At 52.3% G+C, this 15,059-nt stretch overlaps 1 protein-coding gene across 2 annotated transcripts in view; it reads left to right on the top strand.

Moving 5' to 3' along the window:
* UBR2 (ubiquitin protein ligase E3 component n-recognin 2) overlaps nt 1–15,059 on the top strand; it is a 1,610,484-nt gene that overhangs the window by 1,416,910 nt on the left and 178,515 nt on the right. For both annotated transcript variants that reach the window (XM_078649714.1, XM_078649715.1), the window contains exon 43: nt 211–267. In XM_078649714.1, the coding sequence (XP_078505840.1) occupies nt 211–267 (57 nt within the window). The remainder of the gene's footprint in view (nt 1–210; nt 268–15,059) is intronic.

Genomic DNA, 15,059 nt, shown 5'->3' with positions numbered 1-15,059 from the left:
CCACCTGCACCACCACCACCACCACCTTCCACACCACATCTTGATAAGCTAGGTTTTGTTTTGTGATTTTTAAAGGAATGGGCTATAGAGAAGGTTCCCCTGTTGTACAGGTGCAAACATTAATAATAGATGGCAAACATTGTTTTAGAGTTTATCATTTTTAGTTAGCTGACTTGTGTGAATTCATGTGCAGTTTGCTTTCTGTTTTAGCTGGTGTAGCAACAAAGAATTGAAGATGTACTTGCAAGGGGAAAGATCAGCAATAAGGTATGCTTTTAACTTTTTGTGGTACAGTTAAAAAATGTTGTACTTTGTAGAATGTCTGTACAAACGCATGTGTCTAACTGTAGAAAATAGTAGACTGTGTTATGCAGTGAAAATCTATTGCAACTAATTGATTGCATTATTTAACTACCCTGAAAGATGTGACAACATAAGAAATGCTTTATTGTGTTGTCTAAATATTTTTGTGGCGTTAAGAGTGATAATATTAATTTTGGGAGGAGCTAGATTACTTCGTAAACATTTTTAATATTACAATGGTCTTGACTTCTATAATACCAGAATCACAAAGGGTAGTTTGAGTCCATTTGGGGGTCAATTTAGACTCAAGGGCACTTATGCGCCGCAAAAGGAAGTTATTAGAGGGAAAGCAATGGCCCTAACTTTTGCCTGTTCAACCCTAACGGAATACCTCTGGAGATACAATCTTAAACCCCTTGTCACAGTAATTGGGTATACACTGATCCCATCTCCTTCGTATGAAGGTGAAATAATGCCAGCTTTTTACGCCAGACTACTGGACAAGCTTACAATGCAAGCAAATTTTCCAGCTGCAGAGGCCGGCATTGACTGCACAAGTAAGACTCGAGTTTTTACTGGCAGGGAAATCCCTAGTCAGGTCAGAAACATTTGTAAAATGCTATCTGAAAGAAACAGGTTAGTATTAGATTCCTTACCTTAGAATATCCCCAGGCGTCAGTCTGGATCCGGAAACTTTTGCGTAGCAGTACCCCTGCGCGTCGGTAGGCGTCGTCTGCAGGCGTCCCCTGCGGCTCCGCGTCGTCGGCGTCGTGCGCCGTGATGACGTCGCTGGAGTATATAGACGCCGCCTCCGCGCGCTGACGTCAGTTCTTCTTTTTTCCGCGCCAGTTAGCGCAGATCCGAAGAGCAGTACTCCGGTCTTTTGACCAAGTTTTTTGTTAACTGATTGATCTTTACGGTGCCGGTAGGATGCCCGGTTTCAAGAGTTGTGACGAGTGCGACCGCATGATGTCGGTCACCGACCACCATCGACTCTGCCTCCGGTGTCTGGGCGCGGACCACGACGTGGAGTCCTGCGTCGACTGTCGGGCCTTGACTGGAAAAGCTAGGCGGGAGCGGTCCCGCAAGCTTCTCGAACTCCGGTTGTCGGCCCCGCGTCGAGAGCGGTCCCGGTCCGGTCGGAGGTCGAGGGAGCGGTCGAGGGAGCGGTCGCGGAGCCGCCATGGGCGCTCCGGGAGTCGCCACCATTCCTCCGGCTCGTCAGGTAAGCACAAGAAGTCGGGGCGTCGCCATCGCACCCCCGACTCCCCCCGACGCCCGCGTGCTGCGGCCGGGGGCTCGGGTGACCCCACCCCCGCGGTCCCGCATGGGTCGCCGACGCCGTCTGCCCCACACCTGTCGGTCCCTGGGGAAGGCGCGTCGCGTGAGGAGATCGAGGCCTTCCTCATTGCTATGAGGGCGAGGTCTTCTCCGGCGGGGCCTTCGGCGCCTGCGGGCCCGTCGGTCCCGTCTGGGGGCCCGAGCGGTTCGGGTGCTCCTGCCCCGGCGCCGCCGGTGGCTCCGGCCCCGGCGCCGCTGGTTCCCTCTGGTTCGTCGCCGGCTGGTCTCCCGGCCTCTCCGGCGTCGGTTCCTGTGGGCCAGCCCAGGGTACCGCCCCCGCGTGGTGCAGCGACTCCGCCGTCGGCTCCGGCCGGCGTCGGGTCCCCGGCACCGACGCCGCGCGGCGCCACCCCCCTTTCCTCCCCGACTCCGGACTCGGAGCCGGACCGGCGTCGGCCGACGCCGGACCCGACGCCGATGGGGCCTGTTGACCCCGATGTCTATATCGTCGACCCAGAATATGGGTATGACGAGGAGGAGTATGGTGAGGGTTGGGAGGGGTCTGAGGACCCTCTATCCCGTGCCTGCCAGTACGATGTGGACTGGGTAGGTGATCTGGGTGATGCCAGTGGCCTGGACGAGTCGCCCAACCCTGGGTTTGTCTCTCCGTCCCCTGTGGCGTCCGAGGCGGGTGCTGCCTATTCGGTGGTCCTGATGAGGGCTGCCAAGGCCTTACACCTTGAGCTCCCCGTCGCGAAGGTCAAACCGAATATCCTGACGGAAGTTTTTAAACCGCAGTCATGCCCCCAGGAGCCTCTGCTGCCGTTTAATGAGGCCCTGACGGATGTCCTTCTGGGCACCTGGTCCAGGCCCGCCTCTGGTGCGCCGGTTGACCGGAACGTTGCCAGGCGTCACCGTCCCTGCGCGGACGACCCTGCCTTCCTGTCCACCCATCCCTCCCCGGAGAGTCTGGTGATCCAGGCCTCCACTTCGCAGTCCGCATTTCCGTCGGCTCCGCCCGACCGGGAATCAAAGAGGTACGACCAATTCGGAAAGAAAGTGTTTTCCTCTTTGAGTGCTGGACTGCGGTCTTGTAACACCGCGTGCCTCTTGGGCCGCTACACCCACTCCCTGTGGGATACGGTCGAGGAGTGTTTGCCGCAATGCCCCCAGGAAGTGCGGGACAAGCTCACCCGGGCCTTTGTTGAAGGCCGGGATGCGGCGCGGTACTCGATCCGTTGTGGTCTGGACACCACGGACTCCCTGGGACGGGCCATGTCCACTACGGTGGCGATTCGTCGCCATGCCTGGCTGAGATCTGCCAACTTCTCACCAGACGTCCAAAATACGCTTATGGACATGCCATTTGATGGCAGTCGCCTATTTGGTGACAAAGCGGACCACGCGCTGGAGCGCTTCAAGGACTCCAGGGTCACGGCCAAGTCCTTGGGTCTCTCGACCCAGACCCAGCGCCAGCAGACGGGTTCGTTTCGGCCCTTTCGTGGCCAAGGGAGAGGAGGTCCCACACGTGCTGCCAGCCACGCGGCGCAGAGCGCTCCCCAGCGCGGTGGCGCCCGTGGTTTCCGCCGTGGTGGCGGTAGAGGCCAGCGTCGTGGTCAGTCCACGCCTCCCTCCGCTGCGGCATCCAAGCCTTCCTAGTCCGAGCTTTCGGGCTCACGTGACGCCAGTGGGTGGCAGGGTTCGCCATCACCACTCCCGCTGGCGCGCGATAACATCGGACAGGTGGGTGCTGCAGCTTGTCCGAAGGGGCTATGCCCTCCCCTTCGAGTCCACTCCTCCAGCCATGCCACCGCAGAACCACCGTGTGTCGGGGGACCACTTGACACTTCTGCAGGAGGAAGTTACGGCCCTCTTGGCCAAGGGGGCCATCGAGCGCGTTCCTGGGCCAGAAGTAGGGTGTGGTTGCTACTCCCACTACTTTCTGGTACCCAAGAAGGACAAGGGAGGCCTGCGTCCTATCTTGGATCTACGGAACGTCAACGGCTTCCTCCGGAAGGAGAAGTTCAAGATGTTGACTTTGGCTCAGGTCTTGGCTGCTCTAGACCCACAAGACTGGATGGTAGCGTTGGACTTGCAGGATGCGTACTTTCACATCCCCGTCCTGCCGGCCCACCGGCGTTACCTGCGGTTCACGGTAGGCCACGAGCATTTTCAGTTTATCGTGCTCCCATTCGGCCTTACCAGCGCCCCACGGGTGTTCACGAAAGTGATGGCGGTGGTCGCAGCTCATCTGCGCCGGTTAGGGGTTTCAGTCTTCCCCTACCTCGACGACTGGCTGTTGAAGGCGGGCTCGCCCCAGACAGTCGTCCACCACCTTCAGATGACGGCAGACCTCCTGCACGAGTTGGGGTTTTCCATCAATGTGCCGAAATCACACCTGTGTCCCTCTCAAAAGCTCCTTTTCATCGGAGCGGTTCTCGACTCGGCGCAGTTTCGGGTTTATCCCCCGGAACGGCGGGTCCGGGATATTCAGGCTCTGATTCCCATCTTTCAGCCGTTATCCCGGGTTTCGGTCAGGTTGACGCTGCGGCTTCTGGGGCTGATGGCCTCCTGCATCCTTCTGGTGCATCACGCCAGATGGCGGATGCGGGCTCTGCAGTGGGACCTGAAGTTTCAGTGGGCCCAGCATCAGGGCAACCTATCCGACCATGTCCTGATCTCGGAGGGCACTGCGAGACAGTTGCAGTGGTGGCTTACAGACCGCGATTGGGTCAGGGGCAGATCCCTCTCCCTTCCCCAGCCGGAGCACGTGGTTGTGACGGACGCGTCCCTCCAAGGCTGGGGTGGCCACTTGGGAGAGGCGGAGATCAGAGGCCTCTGGTCTCCGGCGGAGTCCCGGCTCCATATCAACATGTTGGAGCTGCGGGCGATTCGCCTGGCACTGAAGGCATTCCTCCCCTTTGTCAACGGGAGTGTAGTGCAGGTGTTCACGGACAACACCACCGCCATGTGGTACTGCAACAAACAGGGCGGTGTGGGGTCGTGGACCCTTTGCCAAGAGGCTCTGCGCCTCTGGCAATGGCTGGAACGTCAGGGCGTGACTCTGACGGTTCAACACCTGGCAGGTTCTCTGAACGCCAGGGCGGACGAACTCAGCCGTCGGTGCTCGGTGGATCACGAATGGCGTCTGAACTCGGATGTGGCGAGAGGCCTCTTTCAGCAATGGGGAGAGCCTTGGTTAGATCTATTCGCCACAGAAGAGAACGCGCAATGTCATCAGTTCTGCGCGTTGGAGTTTCCAAGACGGCACTCGCTCGGCGACGCCTTTCGGCGCGAGTGGAGTTGCGGTCTGTTGTACGCCTTTCCGCCTATACCACTTCTGCCCAGAGTGCTGAAGAAGATCAGGCGCGACCGGGCCCAAGTTATCCTTGTGGCTCCGGACTGGGCTCGAAGGTACTGGTATCCCGAGCTACTCAGCATGACAGTCGGTCCCTCGATCCGCCTGCCCCTTCAGGAGGACCTTCTGTCGCAGCAGCAGGGGACGGTCCTCCACCCGAACCTGTCCAGTCTCCACCTCCATGCGTGGAGATTGAGCGGCGACAGTTGAGGCCATTTGACTTGCCTCCTGAAGTCTGTGATGTCATTCTGGCAGCCAGGCGTCCCTCCACAAAGTCGGTATACGCCTGCCGGTGGAACAGATTTGTGGCATGGTGCACAGCGAAGGCTGTGGATCCCCTTTCTGCCCCTCTATCTGAGGTTCTCCTCTTCCTCCTTTCCCTTGCCCAGCAGGGCTCTGCTCTGGGCACTATCAAGGGCTATCTTTCTGCCCTTTCCGCCTTCTTGAGGCTACCTGATCAGCCATCTTTGTTCAAGTCCCCTATTGTGTTAAGATTCTTAAAGGGCATCACGCACATGTATCCTCCAGCTCCGTTCGTGATGCCTCAGTGGGACTTGAACCTGGTTTTGACTTTCCTGATGTGCGCTCCCTTTGAGCCCCTTCATTCCTGTCCTCTCCGTCTTCTCACCTTAAAGACGGCCTTCCTGGTAGCCATCACCTCTGCCAGGAGAGTGAGTGAGCTCCAGGCTCTTTCTGTTCAACCTCCTTTCTTGTCTGTTCATCCTGATAAGGTGGTTCTTCGGACCAGACCTTCTTTCCTGCCCAAGGTAGTCTCTGCTTTTCACATTGGGCAGTCCATCACCTTGCCCTCCTTCTTCCCGCCTCCGCATCCTTCAAAGGATGAAGAGCGGCTCCATCGTCTGGACCCAAAACGTGCGCTTTCATTCTATATGGATCGCACACGCCAGTTCCGGGTGGATGACCAACTGTTTGTTGGCTACGTGGGTGAGAAGAAGGGAAGGGCGGTACAGAAACGGACCATCTCTCGGTGGGTCGTCCTGTGCATCAAAGCATGCTACTCTTTGGCTCGGAAGGAGCCTCCTGTTGGGCTGAGGGCCCATTCCACTCGGGCCACGGCGGCTACTACTGCCCTGGGCCGGGGAGTCCCTTTGCAGGACATTTGCCAGGCGGCCACGTGGGCCTCGCTGCACACCTTTGCGAGGCACTACTGCCTGGACAGTCAAGTCCGGAGGGATGGCTTCTTTGGCCGTTCGGTCCTCCAGGACTTTCTGGTGTAGGTTGTATTGGTTCGCAGACCCACCACCGGGGTTGGTATTGCTGGGGTATCTATTCTAAGGTAAGGAATCTAATACTAACCTGTTTCTTTCAGATGAACAAGTTACTTACCTTCGGTAACGATATATCTGTAAGAAACAGTAGTTAGTATTAGATTCCTTACCGCCCCGCCCATCCTCCCCGTTCTGCGAACTGATACCTAGGGTTAGGGACATCCCTTTCAGGGCCCTAGTTTCAAATGGCACCAGTGTTGGTTCTCACATGGCTCTGCGTGTTCTGGCGCGGAAAAGCTGTGTGCAAAGAACTGACGTCAGCGCGCGGAGGCGGCGTCTATATACTCCAGCGACGTCATCACGGCGCACGACGCCGACGACGCGGAGCCGCAGGGGACGCCTGCAGACGACGCCTACCGACGCGCAGGGGTACTGCTACGCAAAAGTTTCCGGATCCAGACTGACGCCTGGGGATATTCTAAGGTAAGGAATCTAATACTAACTACTGTTTCTTACAGATATATCGTTACCGAAGGTAAGTAACTTGTTCGTCACAAACTGAGGAGTGCCGCTAAGGGCTCTTTAGCTCATTGTTGGGTCTGAAATCAGCCTACAAAGAGGGAAAGGTGGTTTTAAAAGGTACTTACAGGACTGCATTGAGGCTCTTGGCCACAGAGAACTTTGACCATTAGAACCAAGTGAGCAAGTCTTTAAGAGAATGGTAAACAAAAGCGTCAGGCTGAAAAGTTGGTGGGAAGATAAAAATAACTTTAGCCAAGCAAGCATATGGATGCCTTGTGCTAAACTCATATGAGGAGCAATATGATCAGTCATTCCTTGAGGCTGCCTAATCTGTGAATGTTAAAAGGAAGCTGATGTCAATGAGAATGGGGATGCTACCCACCCTAGACTTCAAGCCCAAATGGCAGGAGAAAGGAAACACTAAGCTGAATATTCGAGTGGTGCAGTTTGACACTTTTTAAAACTGGTTGAGGCCAAAGACCCTGGAAGTAGGTCCTTAGACCTGCTACCCTAGGAAAGCGCGAATCGTGAGCTGTGGGTGTGCACAGACGGTGCCCTGTGGGTGGGTCTCTAGGTGTGCAGTAAGAATAACAATGCTTTTATTCTCTATTCCGCCAAGATCGGGCCTTGTGGTTTCATACCTGCTATATATGTACTCTGAACTGTATTGCCCTAAGCACATTGGCCACCAGCTGATGTCAATTAGGCTGGCCTTCTTTTAACTTTTTATCCTGTGTGTATGGCTGCTTTGTTTTATTTTTTAAACTTTAGCTTGTGTATTCCTTACATTTATGTTTAATGGCTTGACGATAGAGTCCTGGTGGGGATGGGAAGTAGCTGTTTTTGTCACTCTGGCACCTTACTTCCCACTAAGCATCTTACCCAGCATTTTGCACCTTGTAAACACAATTGCAGAATGCACCATTTTTAGGAGTTGCATCACTCCCTCCTACATTAGGGGGTTTCTCAAACCAATGTTATTATACAGTTGGGCCTTGGGGAGGCCCTCCTGGTGGACTATGCTGCTTTGCACCTAACACTGTACAGGACAATAGCAATGCTGGGTCTTCTCCTGGCTTTTATGGGGAGGGAGGCAAGGGAAGGCCCAGATGAGTCTCATGCAGGAACAGGCTTGTCGCATCGTTGTTTTTAAATCTTGGTTTAATGGTATGTAAAATGTATGACTTGCTTTTCTTGGTTTTATGTTTATGGTTTGTATTAACTAATAAACCATTTTCAAAAGCAAGTTAAACAAAGGAGAGTTTGAGTAGGAGGAAAGCCTATAACACTGAGAACCCTTGTTTAACGTGCAACCTCTGACAGCATGCATATAGCTTGCTCTGCCCCTCTAATGGCCACTTCTAACTGCAGATTACTCACCTTGTTAATGCTATCAAGTGCCAAACTGGATCCAGAGAAAATTCTGAGCAGTGCAGCTGTGAATCATGTAGCTCCGCGTCGACTCCGTTCCACAAGTAACGCAAAAGCCACATATAAGCTCCAATTCTCCACATTTATGTCCGTTTCTTTCTTTCTGCGCCTTGCTGTGCAGATCCAGTGGTAGTTCCTTCTTTTCTTTGTCAGTTTATAATCCCTTTTTCTACAAAAAATAACTACATCTCCATTGTAAACGAACATATAACCTCCTAAAACCACAGACTTTAAACTTGTTGCAAGCAAATGGGAGCGAATGACCCCTCACTTGATAGCCTTGCACTGGCTACCGGTCCGGAAGAGGATCCATTTTAAAGCTCTGGTCTTGGCCTTTAAGAACCTTCACAATACAGGAGCCCCTTACATCAGGAAAAGGTTTCAATACTATGCCCCACAACGGACCTTGAGGTCCTCAGTAGAGCTCCTGATGACCATCCCAAAGTTTTCCCACTCCCGTATGGGTGGCCGATACTTTCAAGTGGTGGCAGCGCAGCTATGGAATAGCTCGCCACTCTCGCTTAGACAGGTGCAGGACCTCCTCGCCTTTAGGAGGAAACTAAAAACCTGGCTATTTCAAAAAGAGATCTAGGCCTTCCTGTTTTTGTCATACTGTCTTGTCTCGTGGTCCTTCGACGCCGGAACACTCTGTGGAGTAGCTGCGCGCTTTACAAGTACCTGGTTACATTACATTACAATGTTTATGACTGATCCCCACTAGATGTGCCTCTTGTGTCTAGGGTCTAGCAATCTGAGATCACAAATGTTATCGAAAGTCATGTAAATGCCACTTCTACTGAAAGTCTAGGACTTTGGCACTTTCCTATTCTCGGGGCTGCCCCATAATGGCTCTCTATCTCACCCCAAGACTTCCGGTAAGTCAGATCTAAAATAAATTACAAGCAGGCTTTGTCCCTGCCTCACCACTAGCCCTCTGAGAAGTCGCAGGGACATCAGGGTGCCATGTGGTCTAGCGCCTGGTCACCTGTTATGGAGCCGATTCCACAGCTTATCACGGTGCACCCCAAGTGCATGACAGTGTGCACATCTTCAAATTGGAACCTTTTTAGCAATGAAGAAAAGAGTACATTCCACAGAACGAGGTGGGAGGCAGTAAGGAATCAGTGGTTAGGTAGAGTATCCACCACAAAGAGCATCACTGTAACTTTTTCTTTTGATGGATACTTCTGACCACAGATTTTGAATTGATACCATAGCAATACCTCCCAAAGGTGGATGGTCTGACCAAGCGTACTCAGACCAAGAACTGAGCAGACGAAGTGACCTTCACACAGCACCTGACTGTCAAGGCAGTAATGTTTTGTAAACGTATGCACCTAGGCCCACGTCGCAGCCTGGCAGATGTCTAGAACAGGTAAACCTATCCCCAAAAGCTGTTGTGTGGCCCACAGACCTCCAAAGAGCTGCTTATTGCACCACCTTCCCTTTCTTTGCCCCCCAAGAAAGCTACAAAGAGGTGATCATCCAGACATAGGTCTTTTGTGTGGTGATGTAAAAGCTCAGAGCCCTTTTCATGTCAAGACGATGAAGCAAGTCCTCCTCCTTTGAGACATGAGGTGGCACAAAAAACACTGGCAGAGTAATCATTTGGCCAGTGTGGAAGGGAGTCATGACCTTCAGGAGCAAGACCATCATAGCCCTCAGTACCAGTTTGTCTGTAAAGAGGATGGTGTAAGGCAGATGGACCCGAGAGCACCTTAAGTTCACTTACAGGGTGTGCTGATTTAATGGCAATGCGGAAGACTGTCTTTAGTGTTAAGAGCTTTGAAGAACACCTGTGCATGGGCTCAATAATACATGCACACGAGAAGCATCAAGGCCAGTTTCAGCCCCCATTGGCCCATAACAAATGGTTTAGGAGGAAATATGTGAGTTAAACCTTTTATAAAACTTCACAACCAGTGACTTAAAAAAAAAACAAGGGTTGGTCAGGTAAACTAAAATTCCAAAATGGACAACAAATAACCTTTCGCTGTGCCCACACATGCCTTATTAGGCTATTGAATGGACAAACAAAAGAACATCAGAAAGCCTAGCTTGTAAGGCAAACAAATTGTCCCAGTATCCAGCATAGATCAACTACTTTGAAAGCTGTCTGGCAGCAAGGATGACATCCACCACTTTGGTAACAAGTCAAACACATTAAGCTGTCATCGCTCAAACTACACTCTCGAAGGTACAGGTTGTGAAGGCCCTGGTGCAGAAACCTGCCTTGTTGGTGAGACAAGAGGCCCTACCGAAGGCAAGGCTGATCTGAGGGTAAATCCTCTGGAGCTCTGGGTACCACACTTCCTGGCCCATTGTACGATGATAAGAATGACAGGGCTCTGTCTGTCTTGATCTTCCTCAGTACTCAAGGCTGGAGAGATAACGGTAGAAATACTTAGAGGAGTCCTCTCTGTTCCAGCCTGAATGCATCTCATAACAAGTGCCTTGTGAGAAATTCCAACACACATACATTTCTGACTCTGTGCGTTGTGAGCAGTGGCAAGTACATCTAGCCAGAGCGTGCCCCACCTCTCAAAGACAACCCACGCCACCTCGAGCTGAAGATGCCACTCACGGTCCATCAGACGATGTCTGGTAACTTTGTCTACTTTGGAGACCCCTCCAGGTGGTTGGTGACCAGAAAGATGTACTGCTGGTCCAATCACCTCCAACACTGGAGGGAAGTTGACTTGCCGAAGGTGAGGTTAGCATTTGTTTGCCCCCACAATAGATTCTGAGCCACCTCTCACAAGATCTAAATGAAGTAGGTGAGGCATGCTTGCTGCCTTGCCTATTGAGAACTGAGGTTTAACTGCAGGGCCTGCATATGCCACACCAAGAAGCCTCAGAGCCATCCACACTGAGCGCCTCAGAGCCATCCTCATTGAGACCCAAACATCCAATACAGATTTCTAGCCACAGATTCCTTACCTTCGAATATTCCTCAAGCATCAGACTGGACCTGGAAGCCTTTAGTGTGCATTAGGTGCTGTTGTTTGGCTCGGCGTGGCGTCGTTTGGGTCATCAGGGCTGGAAGTGACATATGTGGTGCCTATACAGGCAGCACAATGACGTCAGGTCTTTTCTTTATGTGCTATTCAGTCTTGATCCAGGAAAGGGTTATCCCGTCACTATTTGACAGACTTTTGTTTCAACATTTTGTTGAAGAATTTTTGAGTCTTGGTCTACTGGTGAACAGGATATCCTCCACAAAGGCAGGTTTTCAACCATGCCATACCTGTCACAGACCGGTGTTGGTGACAGACCTGCATTTGGTTTGTCTTTGGTGTCTTGAGTGAGACCCTGACGCCAAGATATGTGATGACTGCCACACCATGCACCATAAGGCGCTAAGGGAGTGCTCCCTCCAGCTCCTCACCACCCGACATCGATCGACTCAATGACGCTCCAGGTGTCTGTCACGAGGAAGGTCCTAAGATAGTTCTTGAAGTTGTACCCGATGATAATTTTTCCACTCCAAGTCGTATGGGAAGTCGGGGAAGTCCCAGAAGAAGAAAAGAAAGGTGAAGAGATCTTCGACTATACCACGCAAACCTTTGGACCAGTTGTGGGACCATGAACACTCGAGGCCTAGCTCTGTGATGGAACCTGCGTCTGGGTCATCTCCGTGCCTCCCTGAATTTCCGAGAGCCCGGAGCAACCCTTCACCTAACGTAAATAAATTTATGAGGTGATGCCCATTATCTTTGGATGACCTGAACCTTCTGGAGCACCCTTGGGCGCCATGGTTCCAGGGGGGGCCAATACTGGTCTTCCACCGACAGGATCACCCTCGGCGCTAGTTGGGGCCCAGCAGATCCATTGACTGATCTGGAGCAGTGCCGGTCGAGCGACCTCGATCTTCTCCAGTGCTCACTCCAGTTAAATACCGGAGCCAGACCGATGTCGTCCAACAACCGGCTCTAGCTGGGGGCAGACTCCCCATATCAGAGCCAGTTCCTTATTCATATAACCGGTCTAATTGGGTGATGATTGAGAAGGGTCTGCGGACATGGATTTGGACATCAGACATTAGAAGATTCAGAGGCCAGCTGGTATGAGGATCTGGTGGATGCCAATGGACTGGAAACATCCTAAGACAATGGCTTGGTCTCTCCCCCTACCGTGGTTACGAAAGAGGGTGCCTCATTTGCAACAGCCAGCTGCCTCATTCGCAACAGGCAGCTGAGGTCTTGGATCTTCTGCTACCCTCAGTGGCAGTGAAGACAAACATCTTAACAGAAATGCTTAATTCAAGTGCTGCCCTCACTGAGCCATTACTCCCAGTCAATGAAGCCATTACCAACGTTCTACTTGGGGCCTGGTTCAAGCCCTCCACAGGGGATCTCGTGCATAGAACAATTGCCTGCCGCCATAGCCCCACGCCAGGGGACCCGTTTCCTCACACAGCACCCCACCCTGGAGAACTTCATGGTCCGGGCCTCCATCTCCCACATCAACCCTGGCGCATTGCCTACCACTTCACCGGATAGGGAATCCAAAAGGCTGGATACCTTCAGGAAGAGGATGTTCTTTTCTGCCAGCCTGGTACTGTAGTCGATTAACACTGCGTGCCTCTTAGGCAGATACTCCAATACGATCTGGACTCGGTTGCGTACAAGACCCGTGGTCTTGGATGAGGCCCGAGCCATACTCTCTTAAGCAAGTACTGATGGGAGGGATGTAGCCAGGTTCACCTTAAGGTATGGGCTGGACAAGGCAGACTCACTAGACAGAGCAATTTCATTTTCTGTGGCCCCTAGGCGCCACACCTGGTGGAGAACCAATGTATTTTCGAGGGATGTCCAAGATTTACTCATGGACACATCATTTGAAGGCTCTCGTTTGTTTGTGCAGAATGCAGACTCGTCGCTGGAGCAGTTTGCAGACAGCAGGGCTACCGCCAGATCCTTTGACCTTTCAGTTGCCCCTCGCCAAATCCAGTCTGCCTTCTGCCCCTTTTCAGGCAACGGAAGGGACTTTCGACAAAGTCTCTACACACCCAGCCACCACGACCAACAAATCTCACAATCTTTTCGTTGCAGAGGACGCTATTCCCACAGGCCGCGTGGGACAGGTAGCCAGAAGTCGGGCCAGTCCACCATCCCTTCGGCAGCCACAGTCTTTAAATTTCTTTAGGTTGACCATCAACCATCATAGGCATCCAGTGGGGGGCAGGATACGCCATCACCTGCACCACTGGTGGCCAATAACATTAGACCGTTGGGTTTTGCAGTTCGTCCCAAGGACTACTCCCTCCCCTTTGTGACCATCCTCCCTCCTATACCACCCACTTACAACAAGCTGACGGAGTACCACCTCTTCTTGCTCCACCTAGAAGTTTTCTCTCCCTTGGCCAAGGGAGCTATAGAGAAGGTTTCAGCATCACACGCAGATCATGGCTACTATTCCTGCAAATTTTTGGTGCCCAAGAACGACAGAGGCCTTTGTCCTATTCTAGACCGGTGCCTTCTTGATCTCTTATTGAAAAAGGAGGAATTTAAGATGCTCACTCTCGGACAAGTCCTGTCTACCAAGGAGACTGGATGGTACCATCTGGGAGAGGTGGAGATCAGAGTACTATGGTGTCATGTGCAATCTGGGCTCTGCATTTATCTGTTGGAGTTTCAGGCAATTCGATTTGCATTGAAAGCCTTTCTTCCTTCAATCAGGGGAAGGCCGATACAGGTGTTCATGGACAACACCACCACTATGTGATATTGCAACAAACAGGCCGGTGTGGGGTCATGAACCCTTTGTCAAGAAGTTTGGAGACTCTGGACTTGGCTGGAACACCAGGGCATATCTCTAGTGGTTCAAAACATGGCAGACTCTGAACACCAAAGCGGACAAACTCCGCCATCAATGCCTAGTGGATCACAAATGGCGTCTCCATCTAGAGGTGGCACAAGGTCTCTTCTGAGAGTGAGGAGAGCCTTGGTTTGATCTGTTCGCCTATGCTGAGAGCGCGCAGTTTCACTCGATGGAGTTTCCAAGGCTACTCTTGTTCGGAGAATCTTTTCGTCTCGAGTAGAGCTCTGGCCTCCTGTAAACCTTTCTGTCAATACCACTCTTGACAAGAGTTCTCAACAAGATCGGGAATGACTGGCCCAAGTCATTCTTGTGGCTCCGGTTTGGGCCCGGATAGTTTGGTATCCCACGCTGTTAAGATTGAGCAATGGTCCCCCCAATCAGGCTGCCTGCTCAGGAGGATCTTCAGCAGCAGGGCAAGGTTCTGCACCCAAACCTGAAAACTTTTCATGCCTTCATGGTTAAAAGGTTGAGCAGCAACAGTTAACAGATTTGGCTTTCCACCCGAAGTTTTAAATGTTATACTGGTAGCCAGGCGTCCTTCTACCAAGATGTTATGTTATGTTAAGAGTTTTATAAGCGCAACAGCTGCCCCAGCAAAGAGGCGTCCCGGCGCTGCTAGATCAAAAGAGACAGATACTCAGGGCTAGCCAATCATAGATAGAAGAAACCTATAATGGTGGAAAAAGAAAGGTTTTAATGGCTTTCCGAAAAGCCAGCAGGTTCTCCATACCACGGATGTGGACCGGCAAGGAATTCCATAGTTAAGCCGCCAAGACTCGGAAGGAGAGACCACCCATGCGGCATAATTTAGTTTGTGGTACACTCACCTTATGTTGTCCCAGTGAGCGCAGGCTACGCTGGGGAACATACGGGGACAACAGAGGGCGCAATAAAACCGGACTCCCGGTTTTAAGGATCTTAAACGCCATGACAAGAGCTTTAAACTGGATCCGAGATACGATCGGGAGCCAATGCAGCCTTCCAATCGTTGCTCTGGCAGAGCACCTGCGGGGGAGTCCGATCAAAGTTCTCGCTGCCAAGATTTGAACCGTTGGAGTCGCAGGACCTCAGCTTTGTTAGCACCCAGGAGCAGCACGCTGGCATAGTCCAAA

The sequence above is a fragment of the Lissotriton helveticus genome, chromosome 6 (genome assembly GCF_964261635.1).
Source record: "Lissotriton helveticus chromosome 6, aLisHel1.1, whole genome shotgun sequence".
Lineage (NCBI taxonomy): Eukaryota > Metazoa > Chordata > Amphibia > Caudata > Salamandridae > Lissotriton > Lissotriton helveticus.
This window is presented reverse-complemented; position numbering and strand designations above follow the sequence as displayed.